General features: G+C 39.4%; 1 protein-coding gene across 2 annotated transcripts in view; it reads right to left on the bottom strand.

Moving 5' to 3' along the window:
• The window catches only part of FARS2 (phenylalanyl-tRNA synthetase 2, mitochondrial), a 250,347-nt gene that overhangs the window by 192,479 nt on the left and 36,735 nt on the right, over positions 1 to 21,133 (bottom strand). For both annotated transcript variants that reach the window (XM_035895900.1, XM_009640373.2), the window contains one exon: positions 2,350 to 2,985. In XM_035895900.1, the coding sequence (XP_035751793.1) occupies positions 2,350 to 2,967 (618 nt within the window). In that variant the 5' untranslated portion in view covers positions 2,968 to 2,985. The remainder of the gene's footprint in view (positions 1 to 2,349; positions 2,986 to 21,133) is intronic.

Genomic DNA, 21,133 nt, shown 5'->3' with positions numbered 1-21,133 from the left:
ACTTTCATTCAGAAAATGACAAATGATAAGTGTATAAATCAAAAGAATGAAGTAGAGCAGTAAACAGACTACAGCATATGAAATTATTGTATTGGCCGTAAGAGAAAGTGTACCCAGGGCCTGTAGGTAAGAGATAACAGTCTTTCCCTTAGTTCCAAAGATTCTTATCTCCACTGTGCAAATTTCCTCTTGCCAGAGATTGCAGTCTGGTTATGAATGAAAGATCTGAGAGGAAGGTAACAGGCCCTGACATGCACACGTTTCTGCTCAGTGCATTACAACTTAAACATAGGTATAAATAAATGAATATAAAAGTATGAAAATATTTCTCTCATTTAGCATTACCTTCATTTAGTCTTTGTTCCACTCAGACAGTTCCTTCTGCAATTATTTACATTTGGGTTATTTTGAACAGGCAGCCAGAATATAAAACAGAAACAGTCACCAGTGAAATTTCAGAGTTACACATTCAATTTTTTCCACATATTTCACATATTGCAAGACTACCAGTATTTAATCTGCAACTGAAGCAAAAAAGGATGCTTTAGATCATACTCAGGTTTAAAATTTATGCATGTTGCCCAATAAACAAGACTTTACAGACTGTACACCATAGCACTCTTCTTTCTTCATCAGTATAGAAAGTCAACTGGACTTTCATTCTTTAGAGAGGCAGACGCATTTTCCAGCACATAGCTAACTTCAAATTCATCAGCTATTAGCATTCTCCAAAAACATCTCAATCACTTTTTTGATGAAAAAGAAAAAAGCAATCTATAATGCAGTGAATCAGATTGTTACACATTGCGTATTTCTATATAAAAACTGTCAGTGAACATTTCTGTAGCTTTCTTCCCAGTTACTAAAATCCTATTATAACTATTATTCCGATTATTAAATTTGTAGAGAAGAAATACTGTGTCATTAGGACCAAAATTTCTTAAGGGGCATATTCATTAACAACAATTTCAAGAATTAGACCAATCACACCTAAGTTTGCAGAAGTTTCATCCTGCAAGAGTGTTGATGTTATAATTTTGTGGCGGATAAAATCTTTCCATTGAATACCTGAGCTCCTGCTCAAGTAAAAAAATTTGTCATGAACATAAAACATTAAGAAATGGCATTTTCTTAATGTAGCATTGCACATTTTTCTCTTGCATATACACTGACCGTATTCATGAACGGGCCTATGGGAAAAGAACAGCAAACAAACAAGATTGGATAAATCTGAAAGATTTCCATTTCCTTGCTACCAAAGAAGCTGTTGCACAGCTCCCAGGACATCTGCAGAGGCAGGTCTGTTTTGAAAGTGGAAGAAGCACTGACAGCATGGGGTGGGAAACACCAGTGCAGGCAGCATGAACTCTTTCCACCAGTGAGAAAAGCGGTGCTTTGTGATTACCCTAGTTCTCCCTCAGGCATCCAAACCCATCAGGCTTCCCTGCCAAGCTCCTGTCACCCATTGGCAACCGTGTTAAGAACGGTCTACATCTCAGTATTATTAGAATAAGCTAGTTTTAGTTATAGAAATGTGAATTTGGCAGTATTGCTACAAGCATACACAAATTATACAAATCAATTACTATTGGAAAAACAAACTGGCTTATATTTACCACTGATCAATGATACAGCAGAATACTTAACGACACCCAAGCATTTACAGAACATGCAAGTTGAGCCAACAAAATACAAAAACTCAAGAGTCTTGGACATGTACCTAGAGCTCTTTAGCTGATGCCTCTGGACTCTGATGAGTTTACTGTGTATGTATCACACACCCATGACTATCAGCTGTAACAAATGAATCCTTCAATGCAGCTTTAACATGAGATGAAGAATGGAACAAATAATTAAAAAAGACATTCATTTACAGAGGGTTGGAACTATTAAAAGAAAAAAGATGACAGAATAAAAACTGCACTCGATGTAGCTGCAATAACTCACATCCATAAGTCCTTCAAGTAGTAACATGACAAAGTTTTTGGTAAAGTGACCTCACCAGAATAGACTTGTGATAGAACTAGATTGAATCATGCAGATCATTAGCTGAACAAGCCGTTTCCTTTCCAATAATGTTTTATTTTGCAAGCTTTCAAGAATACTGTCCTTCTGGTTTTCTCTACATTTTTCTGGGGAAGTTTATAGGTCTTTTCAAATTCAAGATTTTCCACCTATATTTTTCCCAAATTAGAAGTATTACTAAACGATCAGTCACTTGGTCTTTATCAATGTACAGCATAGCACATGTTGCTGTAACATGTTTACATGCATGTACGTTGCTTACAGCAAATACAAAATCATGCCATTTGCACAAAATCTCTTTCACCCCAACTAGAGAATTCCTACCTCATGACTGGAGAAGAGCCGAACTCCTTCCATCTGATGGAAGACTGGGTAGTGGGTGTTATCAATTGTATCACGGCGGTAGACATCTCCCACTGCCAGAAAGGCATCTAGGCCAGAGTGTATCAAGTCCCACTGATGAGCTGATGTATGTGCTCTTAGCATGTGATCACGATTCAAGTAGTAGTTATCCTCTTTCCTTCTGCTAGCATGGTTTTGTGGGATAAGCAAACTATCAAAATTCTGCTGTACTGTAACCACTGGAGAAAGACTGTCATAGACAGAAAAGAGTGGAGTCCCACGGCGTCCTGTATATTGTTTGTAAAAGTGGTCCTTCACCTGCTCCTTGATTAGCCACAAAGGGTGATGCTTTCTGTTGTGCAAGTTCTTCCCCACCTTGGAAAGAATCTTCTCTGTGACATTGCTGTAGTCATCCTGAGGATAAGCTTTACCAAGCAGTTCCACAGTATTTGAGCAGGGTGTGTTGGGAGCAAAATCTGAAGGTGCAGACTTAGATGAAGAGTGCTTCGAATGGGTGGGAATTCCTCTTACCTTTACTTTTGGTGATAAAGCTGTTTTAGAATACTTAGCTACTCTCATGAATTTCCAGAACATTGCCATTGCAAACTCTTGTATGATCTAGAGAAAGAAAAAGAAACCAATTAAAAAATTAGTTAGGAATTGCAATCTTGCTGCAGGAATTGCTAGTATCTTAGAGATAAGTGAAACCCAAATGTCTGCTTGAGTAATATGACAAAGTTCCCATTTATAAACTTCAGAGGAGGGAAAATACCCTTGTGTTCAAACATGAGCTAGGATATCTTATTCAATTATCAGTCTTCTGCATCACTGCATCAGTATTAATGACTCTAGCCTAGCCTTAACCCTATTCTAGATACTGCTGCTCTTCCCAGTTGAATAAACATCAGGCCTTCTTTGAAACGGTATTTTTCATCCAGTTAAAATATGAGGCAATAACTGAACACTACTTATGAGAAAGAAATTTAACAACACCCTTCAGCAGTCAGGGACTTGCTTATAATAAAACCTCAAGCATTAACTGACTGTTGTATCATCTCCCCCCATTAGCAGAAGCTACAAAAAGCATTCCACACCAACCAGATGCATGTGGCACACACTATGCAATCATCACTAATTCTAACTTAATGCCAAACAAAACCAGTTTAACCTTTCAAACCACTGAACCACTGTGAAAAAACAGATGGCCAGACCGCAAGGCATATATTTATATATAAACAGCATATTAAGTTCACATATGAGTACTGCGCAAGATTCACAATAAAGCCTCCACATAGTCAGAACCAATCTTAGCACTTTGGGGTGAGCACAAACCCCCTTTTCCATATGTTCCCAGAATGGCTATTTTCATGGCTTACACTGCTGTACCAGGTATGGAGGCTTGCCAAAAATCAGGCAGGTGAATGAAGTGAGGAGATTCTAAAAGATACCTGAACTGAACAATTTGTTTCCTATCCAAGGGCCATCTTTACCCATCCACCCTGTTTATAAACAGGCCTTGTACTTCATGTGTACACAGCTGCATTACTCTGTAGTGCTCAAAGAGATAATTCCAAAACTAGAGTTTTGAGGATCAAGAGCCCTTCAGTCACTCCAAATGCATAAGCCCATTCTGAGATGCAAAGTCACTTGAAAGTCTATAGTTGGGCTTCACAAATATTACCACAGGTTCCACTAAAATAATTAAGCATTACAATTTGCTTATTACGGAATAGGAAAACAGAAGCATTATAAGTTAAGTGCCTGGGGAAAAGGATCTGCTCCAAACAACCAACTAGTTTGTATTTCTCTATGAACCAAGAAATCCAGGTCCACAGGTTTCCTGGGTGAAAGAACTTGCCATGAAAGTCTTCTTAAAGAAACAGGGGAAGAAAAGACATAAGCAATGAGTAGACCACAGTCTTCAAGGGATAGCTTTCCATCTTTATGCTAGGATTACAGTATCTGGATAGCTTTCCATGGGAACATAAGAGAAATGAGTGTAAAAAAAGAGCAAACAAGCTAAGATTATTTTTCATATGTTTAAGCTCCAAAAATATATATGCAAATAGAATAAACACATTCTAGAATACAGAGCCCCAAAAAAACCCATCTGTAAAAGATAAAGGCTATGTTCATATTTGGCTTCCTTTCTTCTGGCTTACATCTCAGTATTCTCTATAGGTCTATTTCCTGAAGTAACTGTACCTCAATAAATCAAAATAAAGGCAAGTTAGGCAGTCAGAAATTAAATTTGGCAGGGCAGCGTAAGATTACGAAAAAATTTGTTTAATCCTTTTTCTGATTGAGTATCTTCAGAAAAGAGAGCATCTACAACTTTTATCATCTAGTTTTGGAACTTTTAAGGAGTGCCTTTTTTTTTTTTTTTAAGAGTTTGCAAAACTATTTCACCAAATTAGTTCTTGCCATTACTGATAAGGTTCTTCCATAACTGAATTCACACACACCAGAAACCCCTCTGACACAGACTAAATGAGGGATAGCCCTATGTTTTGAAAAGAGGATCCATTCTCCCCAAACATACGTTCTCCTTCATGGAAAGTGAGTTCTCATTTTCAAACAGCTGCTTGAAATACCCGGTTCTAGACAGATAATGAATTCAGCTTCCCTTAAGAAAATATCACCATCTGCCCATACATTCATTTTTTCTAAAAAATTCAATTCAAAGCTTATACATAACTGTAATGTATGAAAAACTCTCGTGACTTTATCGTGAGTCTCGTGATGTTTGCTGCTCTCCTAAATACCATTCCTCCGAGAATCAGACAACCATATGATAAGTTTAACTTTCCCATAAACAGTTCGTGTCATGATTATAACTTTATGGAAGAAGTTAGAACATGAACTATAAGTGTTGGGGGGGGGGGGGAGGGAAGGACTTCTGTTTGTTTGTGTCTTTATTTTAAGACTCATTATTTTTAAGGTAGACTCTAACATGTACATCTCTAAGGGCTTACCTGATCATTTTTCAGTATTTGTAGTGAGCAACACTGCTATCAGTTTGCAACAGTTCAGAAATGCTAATTTTTCTGAGCAAGTGATAGATACTCTTCACAAACTTGTACAGGAGAAAAAACTTACAGATGAACTTGTTTCAGTTTTCATCCTAACATTATGCTTAGCCTTAAATAGTTAAACTGCATTATTATCTGCACTATTATTCTAATCTAAAGCAAAATCTACTGTGAGCAGTAAGAAAAAAAAAGTTACTTATCCTATGTTATCCAATGAGTTATCCAATATCTAAGTACTGCAAACAACAGCAAACAAGCAGTAAAGGAGCCTCCAATATGGTATCACACAAGACTGCCAAAGACATTGCAGCCCTTCACCACCATTCTTCTGCTCCCCTCTCCCACCACAGACTCATGTATGCTACTTCCAGGGTCAATACAGAAAAATGCTATCGGACTTAGTTCAACTCAACTGGTGATAAATTACATCTGGGGAGAGAAATCATAGAGAAGGAAGGAAAAAGCCATGTTTATACTCTTTACACTGTACAAGAAACCTTCAAATCAAAGACATGTTTACCAGGGAGGAAAGCAACACTGGAAAATAAAGAAAGCTCTACCTTTCTGCTAGCAATAAATAACTGATGTTAAGGATATACTAATTACTTATGTTCACTTGTAAATAACAGACAGTAACTTTTAGTAGACATCTATCTAAAGGTCTGAAAAAGCACAGTTTAAATTCGTTATTTTCTTCCTTCGTTTCCACCATGCTTATTATTTGGCAGTAAAATGAAACTGGTTTCTGTGCACACTGACAAAACCTGAATCCCACAATAAAGACTGGCAACCAGCTAACAACTACAGCAAGCCAAACAGCTGCTGTAGGTCCTGTAGCTGAAAACAAATACAAAAATGGGAAATAAATATTGAACAACCACCACTGGCATCTACAATCCAAAAATTACAAAGTGCTCTACCAGTGTTACCAGTGGGTCACATGCTCTGGGCTTGACAATGGCTCTGTCTCACAGCTGGGAGACGACACAGGGTTTTGGAAGCAGGTTGCCCCACCAGCAGCTCCCAATTGGTCTTCTCAAAGCCCTGCAGGTGGACATGCAAGCACAAGGCCCACCATCTCCTATTACATAGGTCCTTACCTTGACACTGCCACATTCCCAGGTACCTCAGCAGCTCCTCTGAAGCTCTATGGACCTGTCCCTGTACCTCAATCTCCATACTGAGAAGTCTAATGCAACTGCAGGAACTTAGATCTTTGATAGGGACAATATAGTACATCAATGTTTTGGCAATACATTTGGAACCGTGCCTCCACATGTGTATAAGGTTTTGAGCAGCTTCAAGGTAGACCAGAGGGCAGGAGGTGGCACCCATACAACCCAGGGATGAAGGCATCAGAACAACCCTGTCCGTGCTGTGGATAGACCAGTGTCCTGGTTTTGGCTGCGGTAGAGTTAATGTTTTTTTCCCCCCTGTAGCTGGCATAGTGCTGTGTTTTGGATTTAGTATGAGAAGAATGTTGATAACACCCTGATGGTTTAGTTGTTGCTAAGTAGTGCTTACAGTAGCCAAGGACTTTACAGCTTCCCATGCCCTGCCAGCAAGAAGCTAGGAGGGGGCACAGCCAGGACAGCTGACCCACACAGGCCAAAGGGCTATTCCAGACCATATGACATCATGCTCAGTATAGAAACCATCAGGAGTTGGCCAGGGGAGGACTGCTGCTCAGGAACTGGCTGGGCATCAGTCAGCAGGTGGTGAGCAATTGCACTGTACATCACTTATTTTGTATCTTTTTATTACTATTGTCCCTTCTTTTTCTGTCCTATTAAACTCCGTCTTTATGGCAACCCACTTATTTTACTTTTTATTTTTATTTTTTTTGATTCTCTCCCCCATCCCACTGGGGGTGGGGGAGAGTGAACAAATGGCCGTGTGGTTTTTAGCTGCCTGCTGGGTTAAATGGCAACAACCAGGCACAGATGTGACCGCGCTTGCCAAAGTCAGTGTTCTACCACAGACCCTGTGCCATTTCTACAGCAGTTTCAGTTGATGGGCAAGGCTCCTTCATCCCCCACATTCCCTGTGAAGCAGCACAGTAGACATTACACATGCAAAAGTACACGACAGTCAGGAGGTTAACAACACGGAAACAGCAGACAGAATACCAAAAAAATGTCATGGTTTTGGAGCACATGCAAAAGGCAGTTTGATGTGATAAGGGATCCTATTGCTGTACTGTTAAGGCATGGCCTTTCACATCTAAATCCAGGTTTCCATGTCACAGTGGAACAAGGATTAAGACAGCATTATCACAGCTGCAGTGGTCTTGGTCGCAAGTCCCCCCTACTGTGCTGAGGTTTAGGAAAGAGTCAGACTCAGTGAAATTCCTCCTTACACCTGCCTTGAAAAAAGGAGGGAAAAAAAGAATGGTAGTTTAGCAGCTCACAATGAAAAGAAAAAGGCCTGTGCACCAGCATTGTTTTATTCACCCACCTCTCCTAGAGAAGTAGAAGAGAGAACGCTCTCGTTCGAGCGAACTAGAGGCCACCAGTGAACCACACAGGCCTGCTGGCAGGGCCATTTGCTAGGTATTTATCTGTGGGAAGCAAGGGCACCTCACTCTCGCTGACCACTCTTCTGTATGCCCTGTGCTTTTTACTGTTTATGGCTGCAGAAACACAGATGGGCTACTGCATACATAAACCAAAGTACATGATGGGTTTGAAACCAAAATCCTGCAAAGATGAGAGTCTGTCTCCTCTCCAAGAATAGCTAATTAATGCAAGACTCTGAAGTGCCATGGAAAATGTTAGAAAAGTTGGGCTGCCACCATTTTGTGATGTGACAGCTTTTATCTACCGTATGTGTGGGGAGGGGAGTTCAACCAACATAGCATATGTTAAAACAAAAATTATAAACATATGCTAGGCTGCTAAAATTGGACATTTACCAGTCTGCTTAGCAATTTAGCTAAGCACTGAATTTTAGTTTTGAAAACTATGTAGGCATACACCAGCAAATATCATTGTATCGGCACGACCATATCTACATTGCGTAAGATATAACAGAAATTACATGCAATACTAATAACAAGCTCAAATGTTTTTCAAGCTCATTTTAAAATGCAGATATATTGTTGCACACCAGAATAGACTTTCACTCTTATTGAACATGCTGAATTTGTAAAACACAGACATCTGAAATAGCCTTACAGACAACTTAGAATGGATCCATTTTAGAACCTGACCTTCCAAGGGAAGAACATTTTCACGTGTCCCTGATGACAGCTAAACACCCAACAGAGCAAAATACTGCACGCACTACAAAGCACCAGGCAAAATAACATAGCTTTCTAGTATTCAGCTCTTAATTTTTTCATGTACTTGGAGTTCATCTAGTTAATAATCCATCAGCAAGTTTCAAGAAACATACAGAATAACTTATTTTTTGTTATTTTTCTCAGCTGAAGCAAAAGTGTGTCATAAGCTGGCTTGCTGTCTGCTCTCTAATAGTGATACATTAATCATGATGCCACCTTCAGCAACATTTTGAGGCTTGCAATACTGAGAGAGAAAATTTAAAAACCTTTTCTAGGATAAGGCATGACTATGTTTTCTCTCAGTGTTACACGCAAGACCTTCTTAAATATGAAATAAAAGGTATTAACCACCATGTACCTCTTTCACTGATCCAGAAGATGCCTATTGTCTGAACAAAGGCCAGTATTTCATGCCTTGTTTTACATACAGAAGCACCTGAAGGCAAGCAGAGAAAATGTGGTCCATACTTCTGAGGCAGACCTTCAACCACCTTCTTTAGGACTGTAGGATGGGCCAAGATAGTCATAGTGGGCAGCAAGTCTTTGGAGAGGGGAACACACTTCTGCAAGGGCCTCTGGGCAAGCAGCAGTTTTAAAATGTTTTGAATTATCACTTGAGGACTCTCGCCATTCAGTTTCAAGTTGGATATTGCAAATGACGACAAACGTCATGTTCACATCACAATGCAACAAGTTTCAGTTCCCCATGCGGTCCTCCAAAGGCTGCTGCAGGCACTAGCTTCCCCTGATACACAGCGTCACTCCAAGATTATTCAGGTTTATCCTTAAGTTTCCCACTTATTAAAAGGATAATACTTCTCACGACATATGGTTCAAGACAGGTAAAACATGTTTCAGTAGTCAAAATACTTGTAAACTCTGTAGCTGTGCTGCCTAGCTGGTATAATGTTGTTTCAAAGACTGACATAATTGAGTTTCAGGACAACCTGTAGTGGATTTGGTTTAAGCAGTTCAGAAGTACCATATCCACACACTGGAATTTGTGATCAGCAAGCTAATCAGGTACATCAAATTGCTGAATTATTCAGAGAGTATGTAATATTTTTTTAAGAGAGAAAAGTATACAGCACAATTGCCATTAAAGACCCCAGGAAAACAAATTCAGAATTCTAGTTCTAGCAAATGGAAAGACACCAAACTCTACAACATGCAAAATTCAGAAGTTTAAGGTGAGCAGTCCAACCATACCATTTTAAGTTGAACAGAAAAAAACAGATGAATAAAAACAACATAAGCAAATACAGAGGAAAGAAACGACCAGTGCAATAAAAAGGGGATTTCATATATATATATACACAGTAGTAGATTAAATTAAGGAAGGTCACCCCTACACAGAAACAGTACCTAATTTTCTTTCATTTATACCTTAATTATTTCTTGATTTTCTTCTTCACAAGCTAAAACAGAGTTTGTTTGTTACTGAAGAAATGTCAATTAAGCCCTTCAGTGGAAACTTTCAATAGTGTGTGACAACTAAGGCACACAAAACTCTATTGAAAATCAAGCAGCTGTGACCTGACATACCTGTGTTCTTCCCTCCCTCCACAATGAGACAAAACACCTAACAGTCAGTTCCATATTCTAAGGGAAAATCCTCATTACACTAACATATTTTGAATGCATTACATTACAAATTACAGACTGCAAAAAGACAATGCAGAAATTCTTAACTATTCTCAAATGTGTCTCCTGTTTTTTAATACATCTATTTTTCAAGGGATGCAATCTGAAAAAAACGCTACCTTTGTCTGCTGAGGGAATATTCTTTTTCCAATATCTTGAAAATGTTGCCAACTAGCTTTCTTCTTTAGAAGACATATTGTAAATAACTGTCAGATGAAAGGGACAGAGACTTTTAGATACCTCTAAAGACCTCACTGCAGTCAAGATCACCACTATCTCTTCTGCCTTCTTTTTTCCACCAATATCTGCAACTCTATTATCTGTATTTTTCTATGGATGTATATGCCAACAAGAATTTTATCTGAGTAAAAATTAATTTGTTTATAAATCAGATATTAGCAGTATTAATGTGCAGTGGTATACTTTCTTAGTTCTTACTGATTAAGTACACCATTTGGACATAATAAGACCATAGAGACCTCATCCTGCCTTAGCAGGGTACACGGTACATGCTGCACTCCTGAAACAGCAGAACCTCCTGAACTTCAACACTGCTTCTCATGTGGAGTTAAGTCATGTATGGGTGCATTGCCATGAGTCAGTGGTCTCTGTGGGATGAAGACGCGCATTGCAGAAAAGCATCAAGGTAGAGGTATGTGCTTTATTTTCACAATTTAAGGCAGAATGGCTCAACTGCAGCCACCAGTGCTGGATCCTCCTCGTAGGCCAACTGGAGAGCTGCAGTCTTCCCTTCTGGAGAAGTGCTGCACCTCCCCAGCAAGGGCAGGAGCAGCCCAGCCATCTGGAGATGCCTGTGGTAGACAAAGAAGATATCCTTCAACTCAGAAGGCATCATTCAACTGATTAAATAATGACTGCCTGCCTCTTCTAGGGAAAAGGCAGAAATAAACACAGCAACGTCTTACGTATCAGATTCTACACACATGCTACCTAATGGGCTACACTTAACCTTCATCTGCAAAATATTCAACATGCCCAAATACCCAAGTTTCAGACACCTTATATGGTACAGAGAAAAATTAAACTTGAGAAACAAACCCAGCCCACCCAATACTAAGAAAACCAAATTACTTAGATGGGTCATGCCAGAGGAAGCAGCTAACATGAATCAATCTGTTCATCCACAAACTAAGAGGAGTCTTCAGCTTTACCTGCTGTCTCCTGGTAGTACTCCGATTCCTGCCATCTCCTTCTGTTCTTGAGGAGAACTGGGGAAATCCATGACTCAACATAGATGGTTCAGTGGTGGGATGGCAGTGTTAGGCTAACAGTTGGACTTGATGATCTTAAGGGTCTTTTCCAAACTAAATGATTCTATGATTCTATCTCCAGCTGCCCTCCTTAGTAATACCCTAGACATCATGCTGTAGTTTAAAAGAATAATCTAAATAGTAACATGAAATAAGAAATGTAATCAGTATTTTGAACCAGGGAGTTATTGCATGGTTTTAATATGTATGTAATCAACATTTAAATCAAACTAGCCTTTCTCATCATGTTTCAATCCTAAGTGGTGGAGGGGGTATTAGAAGTTTTGTGTCATATCAATTTTCTGTCACACCAAGCTCTAAAAGAGATCAGTTTCACATATTTGCTATCATGTCGATTGAGCCAAAAATCTCAGAGACCCACATCTCAGTTCTAGCTGTGATGCAGACTTGATCTCAACTCAAACCCTAAGTCAGCTGCAGGATCGCACCTTGGTCTGTCTCTATTATAGAAATAATGAAAGTCTGTGAACAGACAGAGCCTTTACCAGGACTATGTATATTTCAACAGCCAATCAAAACAAGAAAGACAGAGACAAATTTCTCAACGGATTTTCCTTCAGAATCAATAAGTCTCACAGACTTCAGTATGGATATAGAAGAGAAAACGTAGATGTTTGCAGCAGAAATTCCACTGCAGTCCAGCACCTCCCAGTTAGAAAATGTATGATCACACGTGTACAAAGAAGTCATCTCTAGTTTGAACTGCATCGTCTTCATTTATCTGTCACGGGCTCTGACAAAGTGTTTAAAGAAAAGATTAGAAGGCTCCTAAGGAAGGAACTACATTTTCCTGCCTGGGGCATACCACTTCTCTGAGGTTGGTAGGAACGGGGATGAAATATTAATAAGCCATTTGTCAAGAAAATTATGCAAGAAACCTTGGCAGCCACACAAAGAGGCTAGCAATAAGATACCAAGCTAGGGCAGTACAAACCAAGCAGTTAAAAGAGAGAAGGGAAAGGGAAAAAAAATACCCACAACACTTTCATTTGCTTGTCCATGCTCATAAGCTTTGGAAGAAAACAATAAATGAACAAATGGGAATATTTAAAGATAAAAATTCATCAGACTCAGAATTAGTAATGACAAGTACTAACTTCTAAAAGGGACTCAGAGCCACTCTTAGACCTAGAATTCAAGTTTTAAAGTATTGATCCCTCAAAGAAATTACTTCTAGTGATATTCTTTGCAAATAAACTAGCCTACCATGTAGTATGTGAGCTAAAAGGTGCTGTCATAACAGAAGCCACTTAATTATTGAAAACTCACATAAGCAAATGCAATTAAAGAAAATCACACAAGAGACAGATACACAAAAATAAGAAAACACACTCTTCTTGAGGTTTCCTCACAAATCATAATGAAGAAAGACAAAGACAAAACTGTAACCAGTGTCAAATCAGATCTTAAAATCTGTACTGCCTAAAAAGACCTAAGAACTAAATCAGTTCTAGGAGTTCTCAAGTATTATTTCTCCACAACAGGAACTTGCAAAAGAAAAAGATTACAAAAAGATTCAGTCAGACTCCACATTCCTACCATTTATTCCCACATTTGGTATTTATTCATAAATTTTGCTATAATTTTAATATACATATGAAATATAATAATTCTATTCATTATAAATATGCTTTTAGGACCAGGTATATTGTAATTTTATAAAGTACTCATATAACAAATTTGAAGGCTTAGTTTTTAAAGGAAGATTGCTAATTTTTAGTGTAAGCAAATTTGAAAAGCACGCAAAACATCATCATGCATTAAAAAGAAATCTAAAACTTGCATTAAAAAAGGCGGCAGTCCTATTGGCAAATAAAGCAAATTATTAATGTATGTTGATTTACCAAAACATAGCCACAGTCACCTTGCTGAATGTTAAACATGCCCAACAACATGATCCATGGGCTCGATCACCATTGACACCAGCTGGACATACTGACACATATACAGAACAGTGTTATGCAGCAGCATTTAGACTTTCATTAAGCAGCACTCTGCTCTTACATAGCATATCTTGACATCAGATCTCAAAGTGCTTTGCAGCCATTAACCAATTAAGCTCTACAGTACCCCCATGGGAAAAGTACTGCATTATTTATACCCATTAGTGCAGCAGCTCCCAATTCAAAAGTGCTATACATCAACATCTTGGCCTACGCTTATTTTGTCTTTCCAAATTGTTTGATTATATTGCCATTTTTTTCCTCCATGTCCAGATTTTTTTGTTTCTTGCAATATCATTTTATCAACAATTTAACAAGTATAAGGGCTACTGTGAATAGAATCAAAATGGTTTGAAAGCAGCTTGCCAAAAACCACCTATTAGGAATCGTGCCAAACAGTTCAGAAATACTGAGCTATTACCATTGAAACAATCTTCTTCCCAAATATGCAGATTTTTAAGGCTTAAACCTACATTCCTTGAGGAAGAAGTACAGAGTCATTCCTCTGTTTGTTTTATGTCTCAAACTTCATAGGCCTTAACATTATTGTAATTATAATTACGTACTTAGTATGATCAGGAGAGATCAACTGGAGAGGCAGAAGACATTTAGGGGAGATAGGAAGGTAAATTAATGAAGCATTGTTGAGGCAAACGGGGATATGAAAGAAGGTAAGAAACTGGGCAAAGTGGCATGGGACCAACCACTGCCGCTGTATTTGCTCCACAGCAGCGCTGGCCAGCAAACCAGCATGGCATTCACAAATCGTTGTCTTTGAACTGGGATTTCACCTCTGGTCACCACAATTACCATAAACAAAGCTAGCATTTACTGTGATGAGGAAATTGTATGTTTGCTAGGGGCCTCTCTTGGGGAAGTTTTGTGTTATACCCGACGCCACTGCTGCTCTTGACTCAGGTTACACAGGGTGAATCACGTCGGCCTGCCAGTCCACCCAGGAGAAAGAGGATTACAAGTGATACTAGAGAGACAACCCGCCATGTGAGAACTGACAGAGTCATCTGGGATTCAGACAAACACAACGTATAGAATCATATCATAGAATGTTTTGGGTTGGAAAGGACTCCTAGAGGTCATCTAGTCCAACCCCCCTGCAGTGAGCAAGGACACCACTAACTAGATTAGGTTGCTCAGAGCCCCGTCCAACCTGGCCTTGAATGTTTCCAGGGATGGGGCCTCCACTACCTCTCTGGGCAACCCGTTCCAGTGTTTCACCACCCTCATTGTAAGGAATTTCTTCCTTATATCCAGGCTAAACCTACCCTGTTTTAGTTTAAAACCATTACCCCTTTTACACATACTGAGATCCAAGGCAGGCAATAAAGATAAGAGTCTTTTAACCATATTTACGAGTGTAAACCTAGCCAAAAGCAACCGTGTGCCATCAAGACTTAGGACTTGGTTCTGCCAGGGCCAAAGCACCTGGGTGCTTCTCTGGCACAGCAGTCAGCATTGGCCGAAGAGTTTTGCAGAACCGAGACCCATGAAGTCCACAGAGCTCACCCAAATCCCACGGCAACTTCAGAGGAAAGGAAAAAGAAAATGAATCTAACCACAAAACGCCACAAAACAGCAAAGAGGGTGCCTCCTACACCATGCGTTACTACCATGGTAGCAGCCCCTGAAGCCAGGCAGACATAGGAAATATGAAGATACAGCACCTAGAAAGTAAAATTGTCATGCCTGGAAGCATCAATGTAGGCAATCTCTTAGAAAGACATTTGAGGTCAGTAGTGACAGATACCACATCTTAGTGCCAAATAATTCTAAATTATGATCTTTACCACACACAGAGGGCAGAGTAGAAGCGAATCCACAGTGGGATTTAAAACCATTACAGGATGCTTTGAAACCAAACCCTAATTGAAAGGAGAGGTGGGAGATGCAGGTACAGCAGCGCGCAAGAATGTAGGAAATGATGACTTGCTGAGGCCAGAATCAACTGCATGGGACCTGAGGTGATGAAAATGAGTTACGTTCAAGGTAAAAGGCACGGCCACAATCCTTCTCCCTTAAATGCATAAAAACCAAAGGACTACTGCTACAATGAACTGCTGCAAAAAGGGCAACCGGGTCTCAAAGGAAAACATAACCAGCAACTACACAACATCACACTGGGAAAGCCACAGATTTATATGTGTACTAATATTTTTTCAGTATGAAACTTTCATATTAAATTCCTAGGGTTCCAGCGACCACCACCCAGAGCTATTAAATAAAAATGATTGTTTAGACTTGTTTTCTTTTCTATACCTGCTAGTTAATTTTGAAGTTACAATTTCCCAGGTGTAGGCTATCACGTAAACTAATATAGTGATTGATTTTGATTTTATTTTTGCTTTTTTTTTCTCTGTAGTTATTACCTTATTGGGTCTTTAAAAACAAAATTAATTTCATTTTCATGCTGCTACTCTATATATACTCAAAGAACAAAAAGAATTACAGGAAATTTGTCCAGCTTGCTCTTTGATATAAGAAAATCTGGCCTAACATGCCACATCACTTCATTTTCTAGACAACATTAAAATACAAATATTGGACTTTACTTTTGAGGCCGAGTAGACAAAATCATATTCATCATGTCTGATGAGCCTGATTTATCTACAAATCCACTGAATGCCCAAATGTGAACAGGCAATTTATTCACAAACATGTAAGTAAGACTGCAAAGATTTATATGCATAATTGTAAACATCTAACTTCTGTAGGTATAAAATAAACCAGCATGTGGTAATTTCATATTTGTAAATTACAGCTAAACATTTCTAGTTGTTTATGTGTTCCTACCCCCACCCTCCTCCCGCCACACCAGGATGTGTGCTCAGCTGGATGATGCGCATTTGCAGGATTCTGCTCTGTTCTTACCTCATACCACATGAGAGCACAAACGTTTAAGACTGTTTTGAGGTCTGTTCTCAGCTAAGAAACTGAACACCAGGTCAGTCATACTGAACACCATACACTGCTTAAAAAAAAAACCTCACATGAAGCTACAAACATTATTTCAGTGAATTATGTAACAGCTGAAAAACATTCCCTAAGTTACCAGATCCTGTTTCATTCAGCCTAAATTATTTGGCATTGGTTTTATGTTGTTGTTTGGAGCACAGGGAAGATGTGTTGGTCTTTGTTGTTTGGGATTTTATTTTTTTTTTTTAAATAAAAAATATTTTCTGTCACCCCACCATAAAAAGCTGCATGCCCAATTGATGCCTGTGACATTTATTTAGACATGGTAGAACAACAGAACTTTGTTGGCAAGTATTTCCATAAAATCCATCAGGTAACTAAGCCAAGGATGAAGAGTCCCAGGATGAAATTTTTTGAATTCTTCACGTTGAAGCTGCTATCCTGAACCTTCATGGCATTTAATTTTCTGCCATTCCAATACACACATAGGCATCTGGGCTGAAAACTCTCCTTTTCCAATTCTTCTTTGACATCTGCTGGGAGGCAGAGTAGAATAATTAGATTGACTCAAGCAGTTTCTGATTGCTTTCAGTGTGTAGTTCATTCCTTGACACCAGAGAGATGGGTCTCACTAAGTAAGGATCAATAGACTGGATAGGAATGTTTAAATTTTCTTCAAAGCTGAAGAGCAATGTCACAAAAAATGAACTTTTTTTTAAGGCAAGTTATTTGAAAAAACGTTGAGTGAGTTTACTGCATAGCAAAGTTTATGAAAGAGATGTGAAGAACAGAATTTAAGCAGAATGAAACTGAAGTCTGTCTTTTCAGTTCTCATTTACTTCTTACTAGAGAGCTACCAAGAAACACAGCTCAAAGGAAAAGAAAGCAATCAAGGCATGATGTTAACATTTCAACATCAGTTAGAGAACTGCATCCAGTAAAGGACCTTCAATCACAGAGTATTGCAAAATACACCATCACAGTCAGCACCTCTGTTCATAATTACAAGAAAAGATCAAATGCTGTATACAGGCAGCCAGAAAGAATAAAAAAAAAAATAAAAAATGACAACCTCTTGCTTCCAGGCTGATGCTATTTAATTAAGACAGAAGCAGAAGAAAGGTAGCTTCCTGCATTATCATTGCTAGTGTAGACCTGCTGTGGGCAGTCTTCTTTAGCACTACATGAATTTAAAATAAAATAACTATAAAGCACTCAATAAGACTTTTTTCCCCTTGAAGTCTTACAGCCAACTTCTTCTCACAACAAACTAGCAAACTAAGGAAAGCTCTTTTACTGTCTCTTTTATACTTTCAAATGACTTCTCTGCTCTAATATTTATTTTGATACCATGTGGAGTGGGTAAAGCCAGGTGTTTCATCAGAAAAAAAAGAGCCAAATTTCAGTGGTCTTTTAACCCACTGTAGTTTCTGTTGCACTTTTACCAAGTTTGCTGTAAATTGAGAAATAAACAATGGAAAGATACCTCCTGGTGTACCCAAAGGTGACATAGATTCACGCTTAAGGTTGAAATTCACCACTTTGCAGAGGGGTAGCACCCGACTCATAAGGATAACTATAAAATCATGTACGGTTCTGATGTCTGAATCCTGCACTACCTGTATCTCAAATGGCAGGAATTTGCAGCTTAAGGCCTGAACTCAAATCTGTTTATCAAGAACTTTAGTACACAGCCTTCTGACATACCAGGTACACTCAAAAATATAAGTAACATTACATCTCTGTATGAATGTCCTGCATTCAACTGTTCAAGTAATTACCATGTTAGTCTCCATCCTGATGGTATCCACGCTTTATTCAGTTTGCATTCCACAAGCATCAAATTTAGTGCAGTCAGTACATCTGTCATGCTAACTTCTATCATCTCTTTCAAAAATCACAAGTTTATTATTAGCAACCTGTGGGCAATTAGTGTAATTATCAGCAGACTTGGATTAATCTTAATCAGTGTTTGTTTCAATTTCACAGGCAAACAAGACATCACCAGTAAAACACTACAGTAAGAATATCAATGACTTTACATCTAGCTATAGTCATGCTGCTGTGTTTGGCCCTCTGTCTCCACAAAAAAAACCCCAACACATCAAATTCTATGTATTTTTCAGTATGTCACAGAATACCTTCATGACAAGATTTAGTTCATGACATATTTTTCTATAGACACAAATACCAAATAAATTATAAGATTATATTCCATAATGACACAAAGTATACACTACTAACAGAGGTGAAATGTAAGGTCTGAACACGAAAGACTACTTTTCAATATTTGAAAGTATACTTTCCTTTTTGCCTCTTCTCTAGCAACTGTAATCTGCAATGTTACGAGCATCCAGTAATTACAGGAGTTCAACCTGAGAAAACATAGACCTGACTATCAAAGCCACTACAACAGCCACGGAATACCCTGATCTGACCATCCAACTATCAACAAACACATAGTTAATGTGCAAACAAGCACCCCCACTTTTTTTCTTTTTGTGGTATGAGATCATTTCTCAACAGTAAAGTCCTACTTTGCACATAGGAATAACTAGTCCTATTTCTTACGCACCATCAGATCATTAAGACATTCAACTTTTGTTCTATTCCACTGAGAAACAGTGGGGAAAAGATATCACAGACCAGAAACCAGGAGATTCCCAATTCCCCTTTTATGCTTTCCAGCTAGTATTACCAAAAAAAAAAAAAAAGGCAGATGACTCCCTCACACATCCTTTCTTATAAGCAGGTATTTTCTACAGGAGATTACTAGTGAATGAAGGCAAAGTTTGTTGATTACATGACACCCCCTTTTCCCAAAAAAAAAAATTAATAGCTCACTTTCAAAAATGAAAGGTTTACTGAGTGGGTTTTTGCAAGGGTCTGACCTTTGTCTAATTTCAGGGAGTATTTTCATTAGCAACCTACACAACTGAACAGAGGACACACTTAAATCTGCCAATTGTCAAGAGGCAACACTGCAGGTATGCTGGATAATAGGGCTGGAAGTCAAATTTATTCTGTCAACCCAGAGAAGGAGTCAGAAAAATAACAGAATGATTCAGCAGGGGCAAGGTTGGCAAACATGATATCCATCTACAAGAAGGGCCGGAAGGAGGATCCAGGGGACAACAGGCCTGTCAGCCTGACCTCGGTACCAGGGAAGATTATGGAGTGGTTCATCCTGAGGGCGCTCACCAGGCATATGCAGGACAATCAGGGGGTCAGGCCCAGCCAGCATGGGTTCATGAAAGGCAGGTCCTGCCTGTCACCTGATCTCCTTCTGTGAACAGGTGACCCACCTAGTGGATGAGGGAAAGGCTGTAGATGTTCTCTACCTGGACTTCAGCAAGGCATTTGACACAGTCTCCCACAGCATTCTCCTAAAGAAGTTGGCAGGTCATGGCTTAGTCAGATGCACTCTTTGCTGGGTAAAAAACTGTCTGGATGGCCAAGCCCAGAGAGTTGTGGTAAACGGAGTTTAATCCAATTGGCAGCCCATCACAAGCGGTGTCCCCTAGGCTGCGGTTCTATGCCCAGTTCTGTTTAATATCTTTATCAATGACCTGGATGACAGGATCACATGCGCCCTCATTAAGTTTGCAGATGACACCAAACTGGGCTCTGCAGAGGGACCTGGACAGGCTGGATCAATGACCAAGGCCAACTGTATGAGGTTCAACAAGGCCAAGTGCCAGGGCCTGCACAGGCAACACTACAGGCATGGGGAAGAGTGGCTGGAAGGCTGTTGGCAGAGAGGGATCTGATAGTACTGGTTGACAGTCGGCTGAGTATGAGCCAGCAGTGTGCCTAGGTGGCCAAAAAGGCCAACAGCATCCTAGCTTGTATCAGGAATAGCAAGGCCAGCAGGAGTAGGGAAGTGATCATGCCCCTGACTCAGCACTAGTGAGGTCCCACCTCAAATACTGTGTTCAGTTTTGGGCCCTTCAGTTCAAGAAGGTCATTGCATTGCTGGAGCATGTGAGAGCCACAAAACCAGTGAGGGGTCTGGAACACAAATCTGATGAAGAGCAGCTGAGGAAACTGGGCTTGTTTAGCCTGGAGAAAAGGTCCCCCCTCAGCCTCCTCATCACCCTCTGCAACTACCTGAGAGTGTAGCGAGGCAATAGGACAAGGGGAAATGCCCTCAAGTTGCACCAGGGGAGGTTTAGGATAGACACTAGGAAAAATTTCTTCACAGAAGGTGTTGTCAGGCTCTGGAATGGGCTGCCCAGGGAGGTGGTCAAGTCCCCATCCCTGGAGGTATTTAAAAGAAGGATAGATGAGGTGCTTAGGGACATGGTTTAGTGGTGGGATGGCAGTGTTAGGTTAACGGTTGGACTTGATGATCTTAAAGGTCTTTTCCAACCTAAACTATTCTACGATTCTATAATTCTAAGTGCAGGTTTTCATACTTTGGCAGACAGTCAGACGCATACCTACAGCACAGCAAGTGGTGAGATGGCAGCTTACTCAGAGAAGGATCAGGGGTTTTCATAGATCATGAGTGAATGTAAGTTCAAAATGTGATTTTAAAAAAAGAAACTATTATACAGGAATATAAACAGGAATATGTACTCCATAAAATAGGAAGCATTTCTGTCTTTCTGTTTAGCAGGAAGGAATAAGAGAGTCAAA

This window comes from Egretta garzetta, unplaced genomic scaffold (genome assembly GCF_000687185.1).
Source record: "Egretta garzetta isolate BGI_Z169 unplaced genomic scaffold, ASM68718v1 scaffold246, whole genome shotgun sequence".
Classification (NCBI taxonomy): Eukaryota; Metazoa; Chordata; class Aves; order Pelecaniformes; family Ardeidae; genus Egretta; species Egretta garzetta.
This window is presented reverse-complemented; position numbering and strand designations above follow the sequence as displayed.